This window comes from Fusarium phalaenopsidis (genome assembly GCF_050370095.1).
Source record: "Fusarium phalaenopsidis strain FUZ10S chromosome Unknown contig_32306, whole genome shotgun sequence".
Lineage (NCBI taxonomy): Eukaryota > Fungi > Ascomycota > Sordariomycetes > Hypocreales > Nectriaceae > Fusarium > Fusarium phalaenopsidis.
The window spans coordinates 377,853-397,170 of record NW_028145403.1 but is presented as its reverse complement, the minus strand read 5'-3'; the positions used below and the strand labels follow the sequence as shown (position 1 = coordinate 397,170).

The 19,318-nt window shown below is 50.6% G+C and overlaps 6 protein-coding genes across 6 annotated transcripts; 2 read left to right on the top strand and 4 right to left on the bottom strand.

Annotated features, from left to right (window-relative positions):
• Nucleotides 1-1,160: 1,160 nt before the first annotated feature.
• LRP88_10962 (uncharacterized protein) lies at nucleotides 1,161-1,462 on the bottom strand (the record flags this gene model as incomplete). The annotated part of the gene is made up of 2 exons (XM_083247407.1): nucleotides 1,161-1,232; nucleotides 1,289-1,462. 2 exons carry the CDS (start codon nucleotides 1,460-1,462, stop codon nucleotides 1,161-1,163), a joined length of 246 nt encoding a protein of 81 aa, XP_083096555.1.
• A 605-nt stretch (nucleotides 1,463-2,067) lies between these two features.
• LRP88_10961 (protein kinase family protein) lies at nucleotides 2,068-4,148 on the top strand (the record flags this gene model as incomplete). Its single annotated transcript, XM_083247406.1, has 3 exons — nucleotides 2,068-2,322; nucleotides 2,374-3,276; nucleotides 3,330-4,148. 3 exons carry the CDS (start codon nucleotides 2,068-2,070, stop codon nucleotides 4,146-4,148), a joined length of 1,977 nt encoding a protein of 658 aa, XP_083096554.1.
• A 341-nt stretch (nucleotides 4,149-4,489) lies between these two features.
• Nucleotides 4,490-8,803, bottom strand: LRP88_10960 (HET domain-containing protein kinase; the record flags this gene model as incomplete). The annotated part of the gene is made up of 6 exons (XM_083247405.1): nucleotides 4,490-5,240; nucleotides 5,289-6,099; nucleotides 6,150-6,458; nucleotides 6,742-6,802; nucleotides 7,159-8,154; nucleotides 8,204-8,803. The coding sequence occupies 6 exons, from the start codon at nucleotides 8,801-8,803 to the stop codon at nucleotides 4,490-4,492; spliced, it is 3,528 nt and encodes a 1,175-aa protein (XP_083096553.1).
• A 961-nt stretch (nucleotides 8,804-9,764) lies between these two features.
• Nucleotides 9,765-10,426, bottom strand: LRP88_10959 (uncharacterized protein; the record flags this gene model as incomplete). The annotated part of the gene is made up of 2 exons (XM_083247404.1): nucleotides 9,765-9,791; nucleotides 9,842-10,426. 2 exons carry the CDS (start codon nucleotides 10,424-10,426, stop codon nucleotides 9,765-9,767), a joined length of 612 nt encoding a protein of 203 aa, XP_083096552.1.
• Nucleotides 10,427-13,374: 2,948 nt separating this feature from the next.
• Nucleotides 13,375-14,706, top strand: LRP88_10958 (uncharacterized protein; the record flags this gene model as incomplete). Its single annotated transcript, XM_083247403.1, has 1 exon — nucleotides 13,375-14,706. The coding sequence occupies one exon, from the start codon at nucleotides 13,375-13,377 to the stop codon at nucleotides 14,704-14,706; it is 1,332 nt and encodes a 443-aa protein (XP_083096551.1).
• Nucleotides 14,707-17,344: 2,638 nt separating this feature from the next.
• Nucleotides 17,345-18,767, bottom strand: LRP88_10957 (uncharacterized protein; the record flags this gene model as incomplete). The annotated part of the gene is made up of 8 exons (XM_083247402.1): nucleotides 17,345-17,652; nucleotides 17,709-17,807; nucleotides 17,858-17,955; nucleotides 18,008-18,035; nucleotides 18,091-18,141; nucleotides 18,196-18,412; nucleotides 18,469-18,687; nucleotides 18,744-18,767. The coding sequence occupies 8 exons, from the start codon at nucleotides 18,765-18,767 to the stop codon at nucleotides 17,345-17,347; spliced, it is 1,044 nt and encodes a 347-aa protein (XP_083096550.1).
• Nucleotides 18,768-19,318: the final 551 nt, after the last annotated feature.

Here is a 19,318-nt window from a genome sequence, read left to right as displayed (position 1 = left end):
GTCCAAAGGGACGACCGAGGAGCAGTGGTATGCCATCTGGGACATCCTCTTTCCAAGCGAGTCACGACCACTGAGTATCTACATCGACTCTGACCAGTCAGCGGACTTCGTTCTCCTGCGAGAGTTTAGTCAGAGAGAGGGTGTTTCTATTCTTCACGACAGGATTCGGGCAACAGGGCGAATATTGAGACCAGACGTGTCAGAGCAAGAGGTGAGGGACACGCTTCGCCAAGCGCTCGATTCATTCTTCGAGTATTACCGCATGAACGTAGCTCCGGTCCCAGCGGAGCCTCCGCAGACTAGAAGCCGTCCATCGGGTGACTCAAGGCCGCAAGGGGTCATGGCCGACAACCGAAGCACAGACAGCGGGGTGATACTGACCTCTCACTCCTCTCATGGCTCCCGTGCCGACGACCGGGCGATCACATCGATGCCAGAGGACAACAACACAGGAACGCCAGTAATAGAAGCCATCGAGTCAGCGACCCAAGCTCGAACGGACCCCGTTGGTTCCTTACAAGTACTGGAAGCCTTCAACACGGATGTGTCGGAGGACTGGGGGATCTTAGGAGAAACGGAGAGTGTTTTCACAGGGGCCAACTTGGACGAGCTATACGATAGGTTGATTGTTCAAGGTGGTGTGGCGGAGCTTGATGGGGGCCTGGACGCCGAAACATGAACAATAGACGGTACGTGACCATGATTGTAGGACTCAGGTCGCGGCTTTCTACGGGCAGGTTAGCAGTATAGGCATTTCAGGAAACTACCCTCGCTTAACTCAAGCATTACTTGTTGAAGGACCATTTCTTGAAAAATGCCATGAGAACAAGATCAAGTATTGAGTAAACTAGTTGCTGAGAAGTGAAAGTGCCCCTTGCGAAGCGTTACTATGCTCATGGCTCTAAAACAGGAGAACGAATGAAAAATCCGATGACGCTAAATAATCCAAATTCCACCCAAATATCATAACTCATGGCAGTATATATCGTAAATGAAGGTCGTTTCTCATAGGCAATGCGCCGTGGTGATAACAAGACGCGTCGGTTGACATTATCGTCTCGAGGTGGAAGGAAATGGGACCATGCAATTTGTGCGATTGTAGATTGCAGGTTGAAACGTATTTAAGAGATGATATATCTCGATGTAGTAGTTGTGATGGGTCACATGCACAACTGAAGTTCGTCGATAGAGAGTCTGCGTGGCGCGCGGACGCTGTAAATGTCGTGGATTCTCTGAGAACAATATCTTAGATGGCGTATGACATATGCCGGGAGTGGGATGTGCTTACGTGAACTTCATAGTTTCCCTCGTTGAACGTCTTCTTCAAGAAAGTGACAAGTTTTGTAGGGTCGATCCTCCTGCCGTCAACATCCTGAAAGTCGTCGACATCGTCGTAGGGCGTCGTGTCGGAACCGCTGGTGTTTGTCGATTTGAGCGGAGGACGCTCACTGTTGCGAGACATTGTTGATGTGATGTTTGGCTCTGTTGTTGTTGCTAGGATTAAGTTCTAAAGGACTAGGCAGCGTTGGTAGGACTTTTATCGTTCTCAGCCACGATGGTGAGGCAGCTCATCGGCTCACGTGTATTCGGGGAATGGTCCCTATTCGGGAAATGACTTTGCCATCGTGACGCGCAACGCGAAGTGGAAAAAGGGCTGACCTATCATTCTTGCTCAGCCACACTCGGTGGTCCCGTCGAGAAGCACGGGGGCTCAGCTTATTGGTTACACTTGTTCGAGGATGAGCCATTCTGCTGGTCCAGAGCATCGATTGGTTGACTGAGGCTGTGCTCTCACACTTACCCCTGCGTCGGGGTCACTCCTCCGAGACTCCGTACAGGGGTCCTCGAGAGCAATGACCCCCTGCGCCTCGAGTCTCGAGTCACCAAATGTCTCACTCCCTCCCAATGAGAGTCCGCCTTGCCAGGCTGAGAGGGCAGCTGAGCCTGTCGGATTACCGCAGCCTGATTGCAAATGCCCTTTAAATTACAGCGCCCCCTTGCGACCGACTGGTTGCCTCGGAATTCCCGGTAAATTCTCGATCGGCCCATCCTTGCCTTGCCGTCGCCATGAGAAGCTCCCACGACAACCCCGGCCCTGCAGGCGATGCACTGCTAGAGGTGCCAGCACAGCACTCCCAATCAAGTACAGACAACGATGGACAACCTGTATCTCGACGGAGCACTGCTTCTTCGACGTCGGATCTAGAACCGCTGACAGACTCGGACTATGAGTATGACTTTCCTCCGACCGGAGTCATTATCCACATTGAGGGGACGCCTCTCAACAACCAGCCTCAGATTCAAGAGTCAGACTCTGAACTAGTACGTGTTTTTAAACCTAATGCACTTACAAGTCAATTAATGACAGCTTAGAGAGACATCTCAAGACCCTCATCACCCAATCTCTACGACAAACGCACCAACAACGACATCGCCCTCGCTTCAATAAGAGGCAAGGGACTACCGACTCTCAGCCCCGATCAGCAGCCGGTTCTACCGACAGACCACAGCGAGGTCTCCGATCTTGGCGATGGCCTTGACGATACTAGGCCGGAGGAGAGGTTGTGTGAGTGGCAAAAAGATCGCCACCCAGAAGCTGCGCTACACGACCTGCTACTAGCCGAGTATCGCAAACCGCAGGCGGGGAGCAAGGGATTCATCCCCAGGGGCCATATCAGGCGGGTTCTTCAGGAGCGCGACGTGAGACAGGAGATTGTTGAAGCATTATCTGGGCCTTCCGGGCCATCACAGGCCATCTTGGCCAAGGCCAATGAGTACACGAGACTAGTCTGTAACCCTTCGCCTCACAAACGGTCCAGGCACGGCAACAACTCCAAACCCGAGTCCTATCTCAAGATCTTTGCCATTTTAGTGCTCATAGAAAGAGTCTCATCAATTGGCGATTTCATCAAAGAGGGGGTTGATGACAGTGCGCTCCCCTTACGAAGAGTCGAGGTCAAGTCGGCGAGAGTACCAAGATTCGAACTACGACCGCGACCCCAGGATTCGAGTCGTCTTGCCTGCTTCAGAAGGTGGAACCAAGTGCAGCTCATGCAGTTTGATGATTGGCAATGGACTGTCATGGCACCGTTCTTCTCTCGTGCGGTAGACGGCAAGGTTATGAGATATCGGTTTCCGGACTCTACTATTCTGCCATTCTCAAAGGAGAAGAGACAACCCGGAGATCTTCTTGAAGAACAAGAGTTTGAAGGAGGGTTTGGCAAGGTTTCCAAGGTATACATCCACCCAGAGCACCACAACTTCTACGATGGCAAGGTATGTTTACCTCATTCTATCCCCCAGTGTTTATCCATTCTAACAACTCGCAGTCAAACGACTCTGCCTTTGCTATCAAAAAGCTCAAGTCAAGAAGTCTGGAAAAGTACAAGTCCGAGTTCAACATGCTCGCCACATTCTCCAAGACCGAGGACCCTCACCTGGTCCCTCTAAGAGCTGCATATCGTCTTCGCAACGCCTGCTACTTCATCTTCGACTGGGCTGATACAGACTTGTCACGGTTCTGGACGTTTACGGAACCCAGGCCGTCGTTTAACAAGGATACTGTGCTTTGGGTAGCCAAGCAGTGCTATGGGCTTACGAACGGTCTACAGACTATTCATCGCTATGGAAGCATTGAGCAGAGTGCATACCAGTCTTCGACGACAGCTGATTACGAGGCAGCTCCTGGTAGGAAGCTGTATGGTAGGCACGGGGATATCAAGCCCCAAAACATTCTCCTCTTCAAAGATCCCGAAGATCCCGATGGTAGAGGCATTCTCAAGATCTGCGATTTTGGACAAGCCGAGCTTCATTCAGCTCACAGCCGATCCAACCGACCAAACACGGACGTCGCCATCTCTCTATTCTATCGGCCGCCCGAGTGCGACATCAAGGGCGGCACAATCAGTCGGTCATATGATATCTGGACGATGGGCTGTCTGTATCTCGAGTTTGTTGCTTGGATACTAGGTGGCTGGAGTCTGGTCACAATTTTTGCTCGGCAGAGGGCAGGACCTGATATTCCTTGGGCTCCTCAGCTAAGAGAGCATCTCTTCTTTGACCGGCTAGATGAAGGCAGATCAGCCCGGGTCAAGCCATGTGTTGGAGAGGTAAGCATACACTTTTTCTCGCTGATAAACTTTCACTAACGATTGTCTAGTTCATCAACTGGCTTCACTCTCACGCCAAGTGTAGTGATTTCATCCACGATTTTCTTGATATCATTGAGAAGGAGTTACTAGTAGTTGAAACAGCTGATGCCGATGGCCTCAAGCGCCTGGGGTGTGGACCGCTTACTACCAAGCTGCACAAGTTGCACCAAAAGTGTCTAAATGTCCCGGGCTATGCAGACGAGCCGAATCCAATTCGGTCTAACTAAGCGGGTAAATGGGACTTAGGGGCTGGGTACATAGTTGGCTCAGTGATAGATATCGCGAGTCTAATGATACCATCTAGACGTAGATAACATAATGACACCAAACTTCCGTCCCTAACAAATTCCAATGTCAGCTGCCGGTCGAGTAAAATCAATCCAGCTTCCTGGCACCTTGCCAGCTCCCACTCTCTCACACACCCATGGTCCAGAAGACGGCTTAGGAGATACGAGAAGAACGAAGTGAAACTTCTCTTCAGCTCGACCTGAGCCCTTGTTTATCCCAACAACGACGCAGAGCACCTTTCGTGGGGTTCCTTCGTGATCAGAGACTCTGTCGTAGAACTCCTCAAGATCATCACCATGGCCAGGAACTAGTTCGTTGGCCTTGGCTCTAATCTCCATAGTTCTGTTTTGTTCATCCTTGAATGTCAAGGTGTGCCTTAAAGGAGACTTGAGACTGCTTTCCCAGTCCACTGTATCGAACGGCACAGGAATGTAATCCATCTCACCCCTAACAGCCATCCAAGACCAAGAAGGCACTTGCTGTCTGTCCGCCGGGAACGAAATCTTCTCCATAGAATTCACAGCCACAGCGCGTCTCCACAGTAAGCTCCTGTGAAAGAGACTTTTGTCATCCAGGATGCCAAATTTGCCGTTGCAAACGAAGCCTCGGCTAAGTCTCTGCTCCAAACCGTTCATTGCCACGCCTCGATCTTCGGGTTTGGAAAAGGCGAGTCTGGAGTATGTTTTGTAGAGGTCCTGATAGTAGAGGATCTTTTCACCGTGAGAGGTATCTCGGTCGGCTCGTGGAGAGTGGATGGCGATTTCCGGGAAGTTGGGGTCTCCAAGGAAAGCCGCAAGTTCACTGAGACACGGTCAGCGATATCAGTATCAGAATGAGGGGTGCACTCACTTTTTCATGCGTGTTAGAGTCTCGCATCGAACGCCGTTGCCACACTCCCAGTAGATCTGCTTATCGGTAAAGAAGATCGTCCGGCGAGCCAAGACCCTCTCCTGAAGAACCCAACCTCTCTTGTTCAACGGTCCTTCAAGAACATCGGTATTGAAGTCATCCAGAAACTGACAGACGTAAAATGGCGGATCTCGGCCGTTCCTGAATGTCGCAAATCGCCTCGAATCAGATTCAAGCCTGTTCTTGAGAAACCCATCCCATTGATCTCTGGCACAGCTCGCAGCGATGACACAGTAGGCAGAACTGAAGACATCTTCCATTTTCTGAGACTCGGTGTTGAAATCGCCATCTGGGCCTTGAATGATGCAGATGGAGTCGATCCAGAGATATCGAATGCCCATGTCACGGGTCATGGTGACGGCATCTTTGAAGGTGTCTGGGAGCTTGTAGAAGTCGATATTGTTGAGATGGGCGGCGTAATTCTGGGTCGTGGTTCGGAAATGGTTGCTGGCGGTAGGATCTCCCCACTGATGAGACAATGCAATGTACTTCAGGTTTTCAGTCTTGTCATCGGGTTGTGTCTCGTACAGCTTGATCTTGGAGCCAGGCTGGCCAATGTCGATGAGCCTGGTGGGCAGTTGAAAAGCCTTGCGACTCCCAGGTCCGTCCTTTTGAGGCAACCCTCTACACTTGGGGTGGTTCTCGTCGCATTCTTTTATCCAAGTGTTGATCAACCTGATCTGATATGGTGTTCTCGCCGCTTCGGTGACCTGTGGAAGCCCGACCTGAAGTGAGGCGGGCAGATTCAGGCCTTGCACACTGTCAGTGTATGGGATCACATAGAAGATAGGGAGAAGTTACCAGGGCCACTGCAGATAGAGAAGACAGGAGGATCACTCTCATTGAGTTTCATCACCGAATCAATCCTATCAAATCTAGCCGAGGGAGAATAGCCTTCAAGATACTTGCAGGCCTCCCACCTCATGCTGCAGAACTGACAGTCCTCTTGGCGCACTTTGAGCTCTGAAAGATCATCCTCAATGTGAAAACCTGTGGCCCAAAAGTCGAGGTCCTTGCAGCCGTCGCAGAGTTGCTCGGTTTTTCCGTGAGAGAAAGGCTCGAGTGCAGGGCTATCTCCCGCATCAATAATTTTGAAGGCGAAATCGTTGTCTACAAGATAATCCCAGACATGAATGTCTAACTGTATGATGATTGATGAGCTAAAAACCCATTTAATGAGTAAGGGGGGCACACACGTTCTTTGACCCGTTAGTTAACCCTCGGCTAGAGCTGAAGGAGATATTTACCCGCTGGTTTTGACAATATCAGTCATTGCTTTCGATTGAGGGATATGAGTGAGAGGACTTACGTGCTTATCAAGTTAGCAACCACTTCCCTACGATTGAGAGTGAGGCATGAATCGCAGGTGCAGACACAACCGGGTCAATCTTACAGACTGCAATGACATATAGGTCAGCATCTACATTATGGTAAGCGGTAGCTTGTCTCACATACTGAAAATCCGGTTAGTTTGTGATCTATTTAAAACATGGACATGCTGACTTACATTCTTTGGTTGCGAAAATACGCATGGCTATGTTAGCACGTGTCCATCACTTCTCGGGATAACATACGGGCTAAATAGTTAGAATCAGCCTGTCCGCAATATAACTACCATCATCAAGGTGACACTTACATGGCCTCTCATTTGTGCAATTGGCCTTATCAGCTGTTTGATCCGCTTCCTTAGCCCAGCCGAGTCCGGATGCAGGGTGCTCGACGATTGCTGCGCATAAAGCGACGGTGGTGGTGCATTCTCTCGGTTCCTATCTGTGAAAAGGTAGTAAGGGTCTTTTTTGGCATTACCTACGATAAGATCCAAACGCTCCCTGAGAACCTGTGCTGTAGCACGATATCGTGGCCTCGACTCGCTCAAGGAAACCCATCTGCTTGTAGGTCGCTCTCTACTACTTGGGAGATCAACTATGAGCAGTTTTGTCTTGACGATATGAAGGAGATCTCCGATGGCGGTGTTGCGTGTGCAGCTTCTTGAGAGCTCCCCAAACCGCTGTACAATGAGAGGATGGAGCTGAGCCTTGTTATCGGATCCGATAATGTAGTATGGTGGCTCCAGATCGTACATGGATCCCCACTGGTTCTTGATGTTGTACTCATGGATTGACTCGTTGAAACTCTTCAAGGCTTCCTTTCCTTGCAAAAGCCAGACGAGAAACTGGAGGAAGATGCAGCCCATAGACCAGGTATCGTAAAGGCGGGACATGGCAGGAGTCGTATTGAGTTTCGGTACTCCGGCTTCAGGTGGTTCATATCGAGACGTCCCGTATCTGGAGCTTGTTGCATTCCTTCGTAGACGAGTCTGAACTTGATGATACTTGGCGAGACCCATGTCTGCGATTTTCATGGTTCCAATTCGCTTAGGGTCGTCTGATTTGAAGATCAAAATGTTGGCAGGCTTCAAGTCTCCATGTCTAATACCGCCTGATGGCGAAGCAGGACGTCCCTCGCTTTCAACCGGGACGTTCTTATCGTCGTAGTTGTGAAGCTTCTCAAGGGCCGCGGCAAGCCCACGAAGTTGCTCAAAAACATCCTTAAGAAAATCCAGGCTGAGCTTTGGACTACTCTGCCAAAAGTCTTCGAGGCTGCCAGCATCGGCCCAGGGGAAGAGGAAGTAGTGCATCGACCCTTTCTCGATGGCGGCGAGACATGGGATAAGGTTTTCGTGTTCAACTTTGCTACTTCTAGCGAGCGCCAGGGCCTCAATGTCATAGGCTTTCTGCACGTCACCTTGCAGCAGCTGGCTGGCTTTGATCTCCTTGACTGCGATATTGGTGCGGGAGCCGTTTCGCTGCAAGACGTGTCAGGAGCAACGATACTACCAAGCGGGCATGACTCACCTTGAAAAGCTCATCATCCATGTGAGCCCTGTGCACTATCGCTTCATAGACATCACCAAATGTGCCTCCCTTGAAGGCACCACTGACACGCTCAAGAGGAAGAATGGCACTCTCCTGAAGAGAATGCATCAATCGTGGTTTGGTAAAGACGGGCACCAGAAGACCCCACTGGTCTGTTAGGAATCCTTCTTTTCGGACTGCGCTCCATAGTCTCCGCCCCTTGAACGCAGCCGACATGAGGTCAGCATGACGGTCTGGCAGCACCGGCAGCTTGTCATCGTCGAAGCCCACGTCTTGAAATGTCTTGATGGCGTTGTAAAGGTCGAGTCCGCTGAGTTGTGCGAGGATCGTGATTGTGAAGACCTTTTTCGCTCGGGTTACGATAAAGTCGATCAGATTATCCAACGACTCTGGATCGATGGTATCGCTGAGCTCTTCTCGAATAGAAGAAGGAGTGATGAGTCGCTCAACCGAACCCTCGGGCAAGTACTTTTGTTCGCGGTCGGTGCTGATCTTGCTCCTGGCATAGCTCGCAACGATACAATCAGCGAGCGGTATCTCGCTCTCCGTCGCCGTTATCGATCCGTCCGACATGTTCATTCCGCCACGCTTTGATGACGAGTCCAAGATGGCCCATCATGTCCTACGACCTGAATCAAGTCCTGAAATCGTAGCCTGGTCTGAAACTCGAAGTTATTGTGGGGGACATTGGAGGATGCACGAATGAGGGCTTCAGGTAACCAGGCACAAGGACAGGGTAAGCAATGTCACCCCGCACGCTAGACCTGGTCGAGTCGTCAGCTGGAGCCTCGTCGACTGTTTGAGAGATGCCGTTAACCGTATTGGCTTGGCATGATTGAGAGCTTACAGTACATCCATCTCCTTGATTGCGCGGAGGCCAGAAGCTTCGCGTTTCTTACTGCTGTGTTATCCTGTTGGGCTGCTCTGAAGGCACCTTGTTCTCATGGAGTCGTTTGAGTAAGGTGTCTAAGAAATGGAGGCCTCCAGCGCGTCGCACACAGGGGTCTAAGCCAATCATGGCTGGTCTCACAGCAGAAGCGCACTAAGGCCAGATCGATATAACCCAAAAACTTCACCGGCAGCTGATAGTGTTCTAACAGTGGGGCAAGCACCCATGGATGCCTTCGCGAAATTGAGACATCACCCCAGGAGTACGATGGGTTGATCGAAGTCATGACACAAAAGACTCGATATAGGAACCATTGATATCACTATTTCTACTATGGGAAGAAAATTTCGGCCTTGGAAAGCGCATGTTATTTACGCAGCGTCTAGGTACACAAAGTAGTGAATGCTAGATGGGCCCGAGCATGTAAAAGGCATCGACTTGATAATTCTCCTCGGCTTAAATGACGAATGTGGCCCAAAAGTATCCAAGACTCTATAGAGCGAGGGTCATAAAGAAGTTTAATTATATATGATCCGATTACATCCACAGGGGCGCAAGAGGACAACCCAAGAAACAGCATGCGGATGCTTTTTGAGACTGCGAAGATCCCCTGCAATAAGTGCGCCGACCTTCCAACCGAAAATACCGGTCCTACGACTTCTCAATCCTATTGGCCGTCTAGCAAGTGTTCGTGTAACCGCTGTTATAGGAGTCGTCATCGAGAGGACCCAGAGGCTCCCTTCCTCTCCAGTATAAGAGACGTAACACTCGTTTTCAAGCGTCATGTAGGTAAACGCGATGCAGTTACCAGCATTTGCGCAGGCGTCGAGACACTCCTCCAGAGTCATGTTGTCTCCGTAGAAGTCGACTCCACCGATAGCTTGGCCCCGGAGAATTTTGATATGCTTGTAGCAATCGGGATCGGGGGCCGCAGAGCTCGTCGTGGTCGCCGAAGCGGTGGTCGATACACTCCCGGTGCTACTGAAGGCAGTTATGGTGGCACTGGTTAATTCAGTCTCGCTACTAAAGGTGGCAGTGGTGGACGCGGTCTCGGTGCTCGAGGTGGTAAGGGTTGCTGTAGTGGATGCCGTCTCAGTGCTCGAGGTGCTGAGAGTAGTAGTAGTCGATGTAGTCCCGCTTCCCACGGTCGTCAGGGTGGCGCTAGTCGATGTGGTTTCACTGCTGTAAAAGCTGGAGGTGGTGTCCGTCGTAGTCTCACTGGTGAGGGCAGTAGTGGTTCCCGAGACATAGCATGGGCCGGCAGCCGCCATGCCCGCAGCGAGGGATAGAGTCAAAAACGAGCGGAAAGCCATGGTTGGCGAATTTCAAAATGTGGTGCAAATGAGTGTGATGGTGGGCGAGCTGCCTGACACTCAGAGATGCCAAGAGTCGAGGTTCATGTATTCCCCTGAAGGGTTGCCTAGATCTATCACCATCAGACACTAGTGCCAAGCCGCTCATTCTTGACCCAATAGTTCCTTCAAGCTTGGAGAACGGCAGTTCAGAGCCGAATCGATCCAATCAAAGGTACTGGAAGTTCGGCACAAGTTGTGCTAGACTAGTTTGTATGGGAGATTTAATGGTAGTGGAGCAACAGCCACAATCAAGTGAACTTGTCGCCTACCCTAGAGATTGCGACTGATGAGGTGTGGTTTGGTTTGAGTCGTATGCCGTGTAACTACTCTAGAATTCCATAGAAAAAGTCTGGAGGAGGCTTAATTACCCATCGAGGGGCGGCGGTTGAAAGCAAAGCGAGCTAGGATTTGTGTTTGTCGAAGTGACTATTTTTTTTCTTTTCTATGGTGTCTTTTAGACATGAAACTCAGCCTCGGTAAAGACTCATCGAACCCTCAGAACCGTGCAAACCACATCACATAGAATACCACCAATCAAGATAATGATCTAAATAATACTGTGAGATGTTGTTCACCCTGTGCGACGTAAAGCAACGTCTGTGTTTCCCCATTTCCGCCTTCACGCAACTCCCTGCCGACAAGCTCGTCACTTCAGGCGCAGAGAATATTGTGATACTCCATTCTTGAAATTTAAAAAATGGAGATGGTTTATAACCCCCCATGTTGATAAGTACTCAAGTGCTAAACCTGTAAGTCTAAGGGTCGCCTCACTTCAATCGTGAAAGTCGAACCGGCAAAGTCACGTGGACCCCCAAACTTGGTTTCTCCTGACAAGGCCCCACAGGTACGGCAGGACGTGGTAATTACAGCGAAAGCACAGAAGGGAGCGTCGTGCAAGACGCGATGGCGGTGCAGAGATGGTGGAGAGAAGGTGAGGGAGAAAGTGACCAGCAGACCTATCGAGATTTTCTAGTTTATTGCCTAGTAGGTGGCTCAATAGTATGGAACGCTTGCCGTGGGCTATGCTTGCAAAGTGTATTATGAACTCTTGTATGGCCAACATCTGGGGGTGGATGCCTGTTGCCTGATATGCAGCTCAAGCAAGTTGTAAGAGAGACGACATGTATTGATCGAAACTAGAAATACCACCATCGCTAAGAACAGGGCAAGAAATCAACCCGAGAAACAACCACGGTGAGTGCCACGTCACCGAGAACGCCATACATGCACATTTTGATACCTTCCGCAAGCCACACCTGAAACTGTAAAAAATCACATCTTCCCCCTGTATTCATCTTTCGACATCCACGGCGTGGTGGAGGGTGGCTGTGCTCCACCGCACTGCGCCCCCACCAGCAGCCGACCTTGGATGTCAAGACCTGTGTCAGACAGCCAGCGTTCAATACTGCCGTTGTAGTCCTGGGGCGAAAATAGGCAGCCTGATGACTGATACGTGTTGCTTTGTTGGTCAGCCAGTGAGGGCAAGGGGGAGACAGCCTGGACAAACCTCTGTGTTGATGTTGATTGGGGCATAGTGGAAACAAGCAGGCTTAGACCAAAGTGACGTTTCTTGCCTAGTGTGATGGTTTGCGTCTGAAAGAGGGGATGTGACAGGAGAATTACATCCGAAATCGAGGACGAACAATCGTGTTTTATCGCTTGACCAATTCTCCTCAATTGCGCTGGAATTCCACAATCGTGTAGACAAGAGTCCGCACATGTGGACGTGATACGCAACCGTGGAGGTGATGCGTGGGTGGCATCCGCATTTGCGGCTCTAGCTAACAGGGGTTACCCTGGCTCTGGGGCATGCACTGGCGAGGAGGCACCAAATCTGGGGTTTCTTTATGAAGTTGTCGTCTCCTTTGTTGAAACAATGGCGTTTTACTGACTCGATTGTGTGAGTGAGCAGCGGGCGCCAAGGCCTAGCCCGCGCAGGCAGGGGGCGTTATGGTGGAGGCACAGCCCATCCTTTTTTTGCGCAGGGCGTCTGTACGGTGGCTCCTCAAGATGGGTCTGGTATCTACTATACTCGGCAACAGGAGAGAGATCTGTTTTGCATAATAGGCCTTTCACGCGGGAACCGTTCATGCGCAACCTACAAACAGCTCGTAGGTACGGTTTATAACGGCCTCTCACAGCGGCTCACAGCGGCTTACAACGGCGGCTGCCAGAGGTCGATTGTAGAGGCGGCTTGCAAAGCCTACTACTAATCGTAGCGAGCTATCACTGAAGTCTTGGTTCTGTATTAATCCCCAGCAATTGGACCTGTCAATGGATTTGATGCAATGTCGGTAGGACGGCCCGCGCCTAGCCCAACGGGCCGGTCATTGGACGCCAGATGCTGGATAAGGTTAAAATTAAGCAGCTGAACGTCCCCCACACTCCGCCCTCGATTGAATGAATATGCCTTGTTGGGTACGATAAATGGGATGATCCGACACATCCGATATGACCTCGATGGTTTCCGTCCAATTGATATACACAGGCTAGATCTGCACAGACCAGAGCTCCGAAAATGTGTGCCTCGCTCCGCAGATTCGTATGTCCCTACACGACTGTGGATGTACAGGCTGAGGCAACACTGCGATGAAATGGTATTGACAAACCACAATCGACAACGCGGATCAAGCTGGAAACAGCCCAACCACAGCCGAAGAACTGGCTTGGACGAGTCTTGGATCTTTAGCACAATTACAAAACCGCAGTGGTGGACGTGTGTGAGCCTCCGGTTGCCTCGTTCCTGATAAAAAGGCGGCTACTGGCAGGCAATTGTAGGCCGCTCCAAACAGCAATCACATTCAAGTTCAAAACCTTTAGAATCGGAGTATTTCGTCCTTCACTGCACTCGTCCATCATTCTCAACGTCTTATCGCCTCCATCCCAACGTCAATTTGAAGTACATCATGGCTTCACAAATCATCACCAAGCGCCGTGTTACTGGCTTGTCTCACACTGCCCGACGTCCTATCAAAGTATTCTCGAAAGTCGCCCGTAGCATCCTCCACCGCTTCAAGTCCAGGCGGCACAAGTTTCTTGTGGTTTCAGCATCGAATCACGGGTCAACTTCCCACTCCAACTTTGATGTCAGCATTCACAAAACTGCCGCCACTGCAGATGTGCAGCCAGTCCAGCAGGCTGAGACATGTCCCACCCTAGACTACAAGCCACGGGATTTCTCTAGCTCTCCCGAAATCTTTGAATCGGTCCCTAGGTTTGAGGATGTCAAGGTCCGAGAAATCGACCCCAGGTTGCTCGCTATCGCCGGCGCCACCCTCGAGCTGCTCTTCCCCATCCCCCTTCTACCCCAACCAAAGCTGTGCGACTTTGACAACACCCTGCTCAAGACGTGCCCACGGTCCCCAGAACATGCCCCTCGGGGACACCGCCATGGGTCTGACAGAAAAGAACACAAGAAGGCCAAGCGTAACCAGCGCGGAGAAAGCAACAGGGGCAACCCTGATGACGACGGAAACGACGGTGAAGGGAACGACGGCCGTAAAAAGCCAGACGGTCCTCGATACCCAGAGTCTAGCACCATGCCTAGACTGTTCGACTGCCCCTTCCACAAATCCGACCCAGTCCGATACCAGTGCTGCAATGGATATGAGCGTTTCTGCGACGTCAAGCTCCATATAGAGCGGCGACACCTCCTCAAAGACGAGAAACCTTATTGCCCGAACTGCCGCATCGAGTTCTTTCGAGGAGGCAGGGCGGCACGAGATCGTCATATGAGGGGCAGCTGCTCAGAACGGAGCATCCGACAGACAGGCGTGCTACTACCTGCGGAGTGGAATGTATGGAAAAGGGATCTTCGACAAATTGGAGACAATGCTCCTGGCGAACCGAAGTGGAACTACATGTGGGCGAAGATCTTCGATTCCCCACCTCCTTCACCCTACGTTGGGATCGCCAATACGGATGTCTACCGTCACAGAGCCGAGATCTCGCTTTCTACAACCTTGGATGTCTGGATGTGGAACCTTGGGCACCGCGACAACCAACTGGTTCAATCGATGAGTCAACAGATCCTCGATGGTATCTTCTCCGATTTTATCACGGCGACCGAAGAACCTTCCGAGCCAGAGCCAATCCAGCAGGACAACGGCGACCCCGGCAATAACCCCATGCAGACCCAATACTCTCCAGCCGGCTATTACAATGAGGACTCCGATCTGCCTATGTTTGGTTATGATTATACCAACCCACACGGGTGGTGGACCGACTATAGGCAATAAGCCACCAATCCCCATCTCTTCATCTTTTCGCTTATCGCCTATTGTCACCTTCTTTTCTACAATTCAAGTTCCTGTATATAGTACCCCATTTGGCTCATGCAGCCGCTTTTTCCCTTTGTCACGCAGTATGAGGATACGGCTTGATGGACAACGATCCGTAAAACATCACACGATTTGATGCTCAGAAATATTCCCCTTCGATCTTGTTTTGTCTTTCTAAAAGATCGCCAGAGAAAATCTCTAGAGTGGAGGAGGGAGCGGAGGCCCTATTTCTTGTTTCTACAGGCGAACCTGTCAAGCAGGAAGGGATTGTATCTAGCTACCAAATTCGCACGCCAGGGAATATTCAAGTGTGTCATGTCTTTAGTATATTAACTTTGATAACTCTTTGATATCAATCATACAATCTCTCTTCATTTAATCCTTATGTTGTTCTATTGCCAGGCATGGGTATTCTTTATGAGTTTCAAATTTGCTACTCATCACCACACCTTGACGCCCAATTTCAGACCTGGGCTGCACTTGCGTTCAGCGTCTTCGGATGTCTAAAGCTTATCAGCCATATATCACTTCAGTGGAGTTAGTTGAATGAAACATACCTCTCATAACATTCTGATACATCGATAGTTCCTCTTTGACCTATTGCTAAGCATCTAGCAACCACCGGCAGTCGACTGTCCCCCAATGATGGTAATTAGCAAATCTTCCAAAACTAAGTCACAGAGTGCATTCTGAGCCCTGTCGTCGTCCATATTTGGCTCATCTGGATAGCCTCGACTACTTAAAAACTCCGACACACATTGCCATCCGTACATCTCCCAAAAGTCTCGAGCCATGGATACTTCCAGCCCTAGGCCTTGATCAAGGTAGGGTGAGCGAGGTGGTTGTGACGGGAATACGGTTGTCCATACCCGTCGCCATCGCTTCCTTTCATCAAGATACCATCTGTCTCGTTTCCAGAGCTTGGATTTTTGATACTGGTCGATCCCATCCATGGGCTTCGGATCCAGCAGCTCGCATCTCGCGTCCAGAATATGGTTATCACGATCGATTGCAGTGCCAAAAGTTTCAGAGCACCTTGCACAGTAAAAGGGCTTTGGGTGATGGCGAATGAGATGATCAATCAACCCCTCGATCGACTGCCGGTCGTACCGCAGAAGACATTGCTTGTACTTTTCAGGGTCTGCGGAATGAAAGGGGCAGGCCAAGTGAAACGACCTTCTTATTTTGGGCTGACTGGACAGCACAACCAGTTCCGTGTCGCTGGGATCTTCGTCTTCTTGAAGGTAGAGAGGCTCTGGTTGGAGCCTTGCCATTCTCGACCGTTTTCGGGGTGGTGCATCGTATTGAACCTGAGAAATGAATTCTTTGAGCCGACCTTGGGACAACCGCAAGAGTTCCGGTCTGAATTCCCAGAACTCATGTTCTTGGGGGAGAGTGTAGCTTTCAGTGGGGGTTTCATCCTCAGAATCACTGCCACTGTCGCCACTCGAAGAGCACGAGTCCCATTCGTCCTGTGAAGACAAAAGCGAGGACGTGGCAGATGCCCAAGTACGGATAGGGGTCGTCATGCGACTGAAGCTTTGTGATGGGCACGTGGTAGACCTGGCCAAGGGGCTTGAGGTCAACTCACGTGCCGAAACATTTCTTATTGCCAATTGTGCAAATCCAAGGTTTCTGTTGTCCAGTCTTTGATTGGGTGATTTGGGGCAACGAGACTGAGCACGCGTTGGCAGCGTCATGATGGTTTCGGGGGATAAGTTCCAGGGAGGCAGGCACAATTGAGGTGGTTTGGGGCTTCAAAGACTTGATGATATTCATTGCAGCTGTCTGTTAGTTAATTGACGTTCTTGAAGTTGATATAATGCCCTTTTGCGCTGATATTGAGGCTCTTGTCAGGTCCGCGGTAAAAGTTGAGGCAGACAAGGCAGACAAGGCAACAGGCAAACGCTGTAGCTGACACCGAGACAATCAATCGCTGGAGCTCGCCCTGTAGACCCTCGGGCGCCATTCAGTGGGCCTCAAACACACAAGTGTGGGCAACCCCCTGTGAGACCAATAAGCGCCGGGGCGCTCCTCAACTGTGTAGGTGGCTTACCAGGGCTGCCAATCAGCGTTCAATTGATCTCCTTACAAAACGCCCAGTGTTGACGCCAGCTCGGGATATTCAGTCCACGCTCATCAAGTTTCGTTAAATAAGTGGTGATGGTCACTTCATCCAGTTCTTCTTTCAACCCAACTGAAACTTGGCCGCTGAGAGGCTACCCATTGTGCGACCGACAGATAGGACATTTTTCGCCACCGATGCGGAACTGTATCGTTCTATTCGGGCGGGCTCTACGGAGGCATGACGCCAAAGAGTAAGCACAGTCATGGCTGGCGTTCATTTGTGTCCTCCCACGCGCGTTTGGAGATGTATTTTCAACCCATGCAGTAATGAATGGAGCTTCAAGGACATGAGCTGCTTAGATACAGCTTGGAACGTGGCCAATGTCGTGTTCGTGATGAGAGGACCGCTCTTGCAACCGTGTGCGATTAAGCCACACATGGCTGGTTGAAGGCTGGAATTTCTCCCGATTACTGAGCAAAGACAGTGATTAAGCTTCATTAAACATTACAAAGACAGGTCTCAAACTGTCTATGCGAAATCTCCAGGCTCCACCCGCGATCTCCTATTTTCATCCCTTCCATGATGCATCTGGATCGTCGTGTTGACCGTGATTCCTGCCTTGTCTGTCCTATCGATCGGTCGACCCGTCGTCTCCTTGACCAGCTCATCCTGCGAGTCGTTGTCTCGGTTACTTGTTCCCCCGACGACATTGGTTGTGATGCGGCTTTGTTGTGTTCGTCTACTGCGGTTTGCGCCCGCTGATGAGAGTTCGTAATGACCGTAGTTGGAACCGGTTCCGGCGGAAGACATGTGTCCGAGGAGAAGGGTGCGAAGCGCTGTGTCGAAGTTAGTATTAGCTACACTGAAGGTAATTCTGGAAGACAGGACGTACGTGGAAGGCATGTGGCGATGATTGCGACAGCGGTCTCAATCATGGAGACAGTGCACGTCAACATGGTCTCGTTTCGTTTCGAATAGTATGCTCGAATAACTGCACAGGTAAGGCTCTGCGATGCAAGGGTTAGGGACTATACTCACTGCTTGCGATCACGACAAAGAAGCCGAGCGCAAAGATGGCTGCAACACCGAGCTTTTGCTTCATCTTCATTTGAAGCTGGAGAACCATGGAAATGGGCAGACTGATGACTGGTGGGTGTTAGATGGGGACAACGGTTACGAGAACTTGGCTACTCACTGGCAACATCAGTGCCGATATTTACTGGAGAAATGTTAGCATGTCGGTGCGATATCATGCTGAAAGTGAATCATCTTACGGATAATCGTCAACCAGTAGTTGATCTCAGCGTTGTGCGGATCGCACTGATCTGTAAGTCGTCAGCATCACATCGCCCTCATTCAGTCGCAGGTATTGTGCGTACAGTCGGGATCTTGCGACCATCTCTTGTCGTGCGGGAAGCACTGAAAGATGATGTGAAAGAAGATGACAGTCCAGAACACGACCAAAAGGCCGAGCGCGACATTGTAAATAATCTGTAGTTTCGTTCCTGGCGCGGCGAGTCGCTTGTAGAAGAGCACAAGGGCGATTTTGATGGCCCATAGCGAAGACACGTAAAGGATCGATCCAGGAACAATCATCTTCACAACGAGTCAGATGCCATTACCAAAAATTCTTCCAAGGGAATGGTGAATACCTTCATAATCTGTATAAAGTTCTCCCTGCTCGCCTTTGGAATCTCAGCCATCCCCAGATTCCACATGTGCTGCTGTATAACCAAGTCCCCGATGAGACAACATGTCGCCAGTATAATGAGCCCGTCGTCGACCGCCAGTGACCCGAACTTTCGAAATCGGATCCACAACCGGGCGGCCAGGAAGAGACAGGCGACCACGGTGCAGATATACCACGATATCTAGCGAAGACGATCAATACCCTAGGGATCAGCGACGGGGAACAAACTGCACATACCACTTGACCGAGACCCTCTGCCATTGCGACTCAAGATGTGCAAGTGAACCGACACGCGGAGAGGCCGGTGGAGGGGGTCCCGGGTCTTATTCCTTCGATCTGCAGGTCAGTCGCCGTTTTCCGTCTTGCCTGTGTTTTAGCCTTGGGCCCCTGACCTTCCATGCTGCAGACCGAGAGGTACAGGGATCGTGCATTAGCTGACCAAGTTCTCGGTGTTTAGGGAGGGCCGTCAGCTGTGTGTATATGCAGCTGGGTTATTACGTGAAAGGACGGCGTAGTTTCGGTGCATATTGGCTTGGCTTGGCTCCACGCTGTGAGCTAATGGAGGCGAGACTCAAGCAATGGTACGATTGTAATAAAGACCGTATTATGGCCATAGCTGCTGCTTGTGTCCCCAAGCGTCCATCCACCGCAGTATTCCGAGGCAAGCCATGGACATTTTTTTCTTTCTTTTTTCCAAAAGATGGTGAAATCCAGGAACGGCCATGCTTCTGATGAACGCCTCCAAGGTCTTGAACTCTAAATTGTGGTGATGCTGCATAACGATCCACTCTCTAGTTTTTATCGGTCCTTGG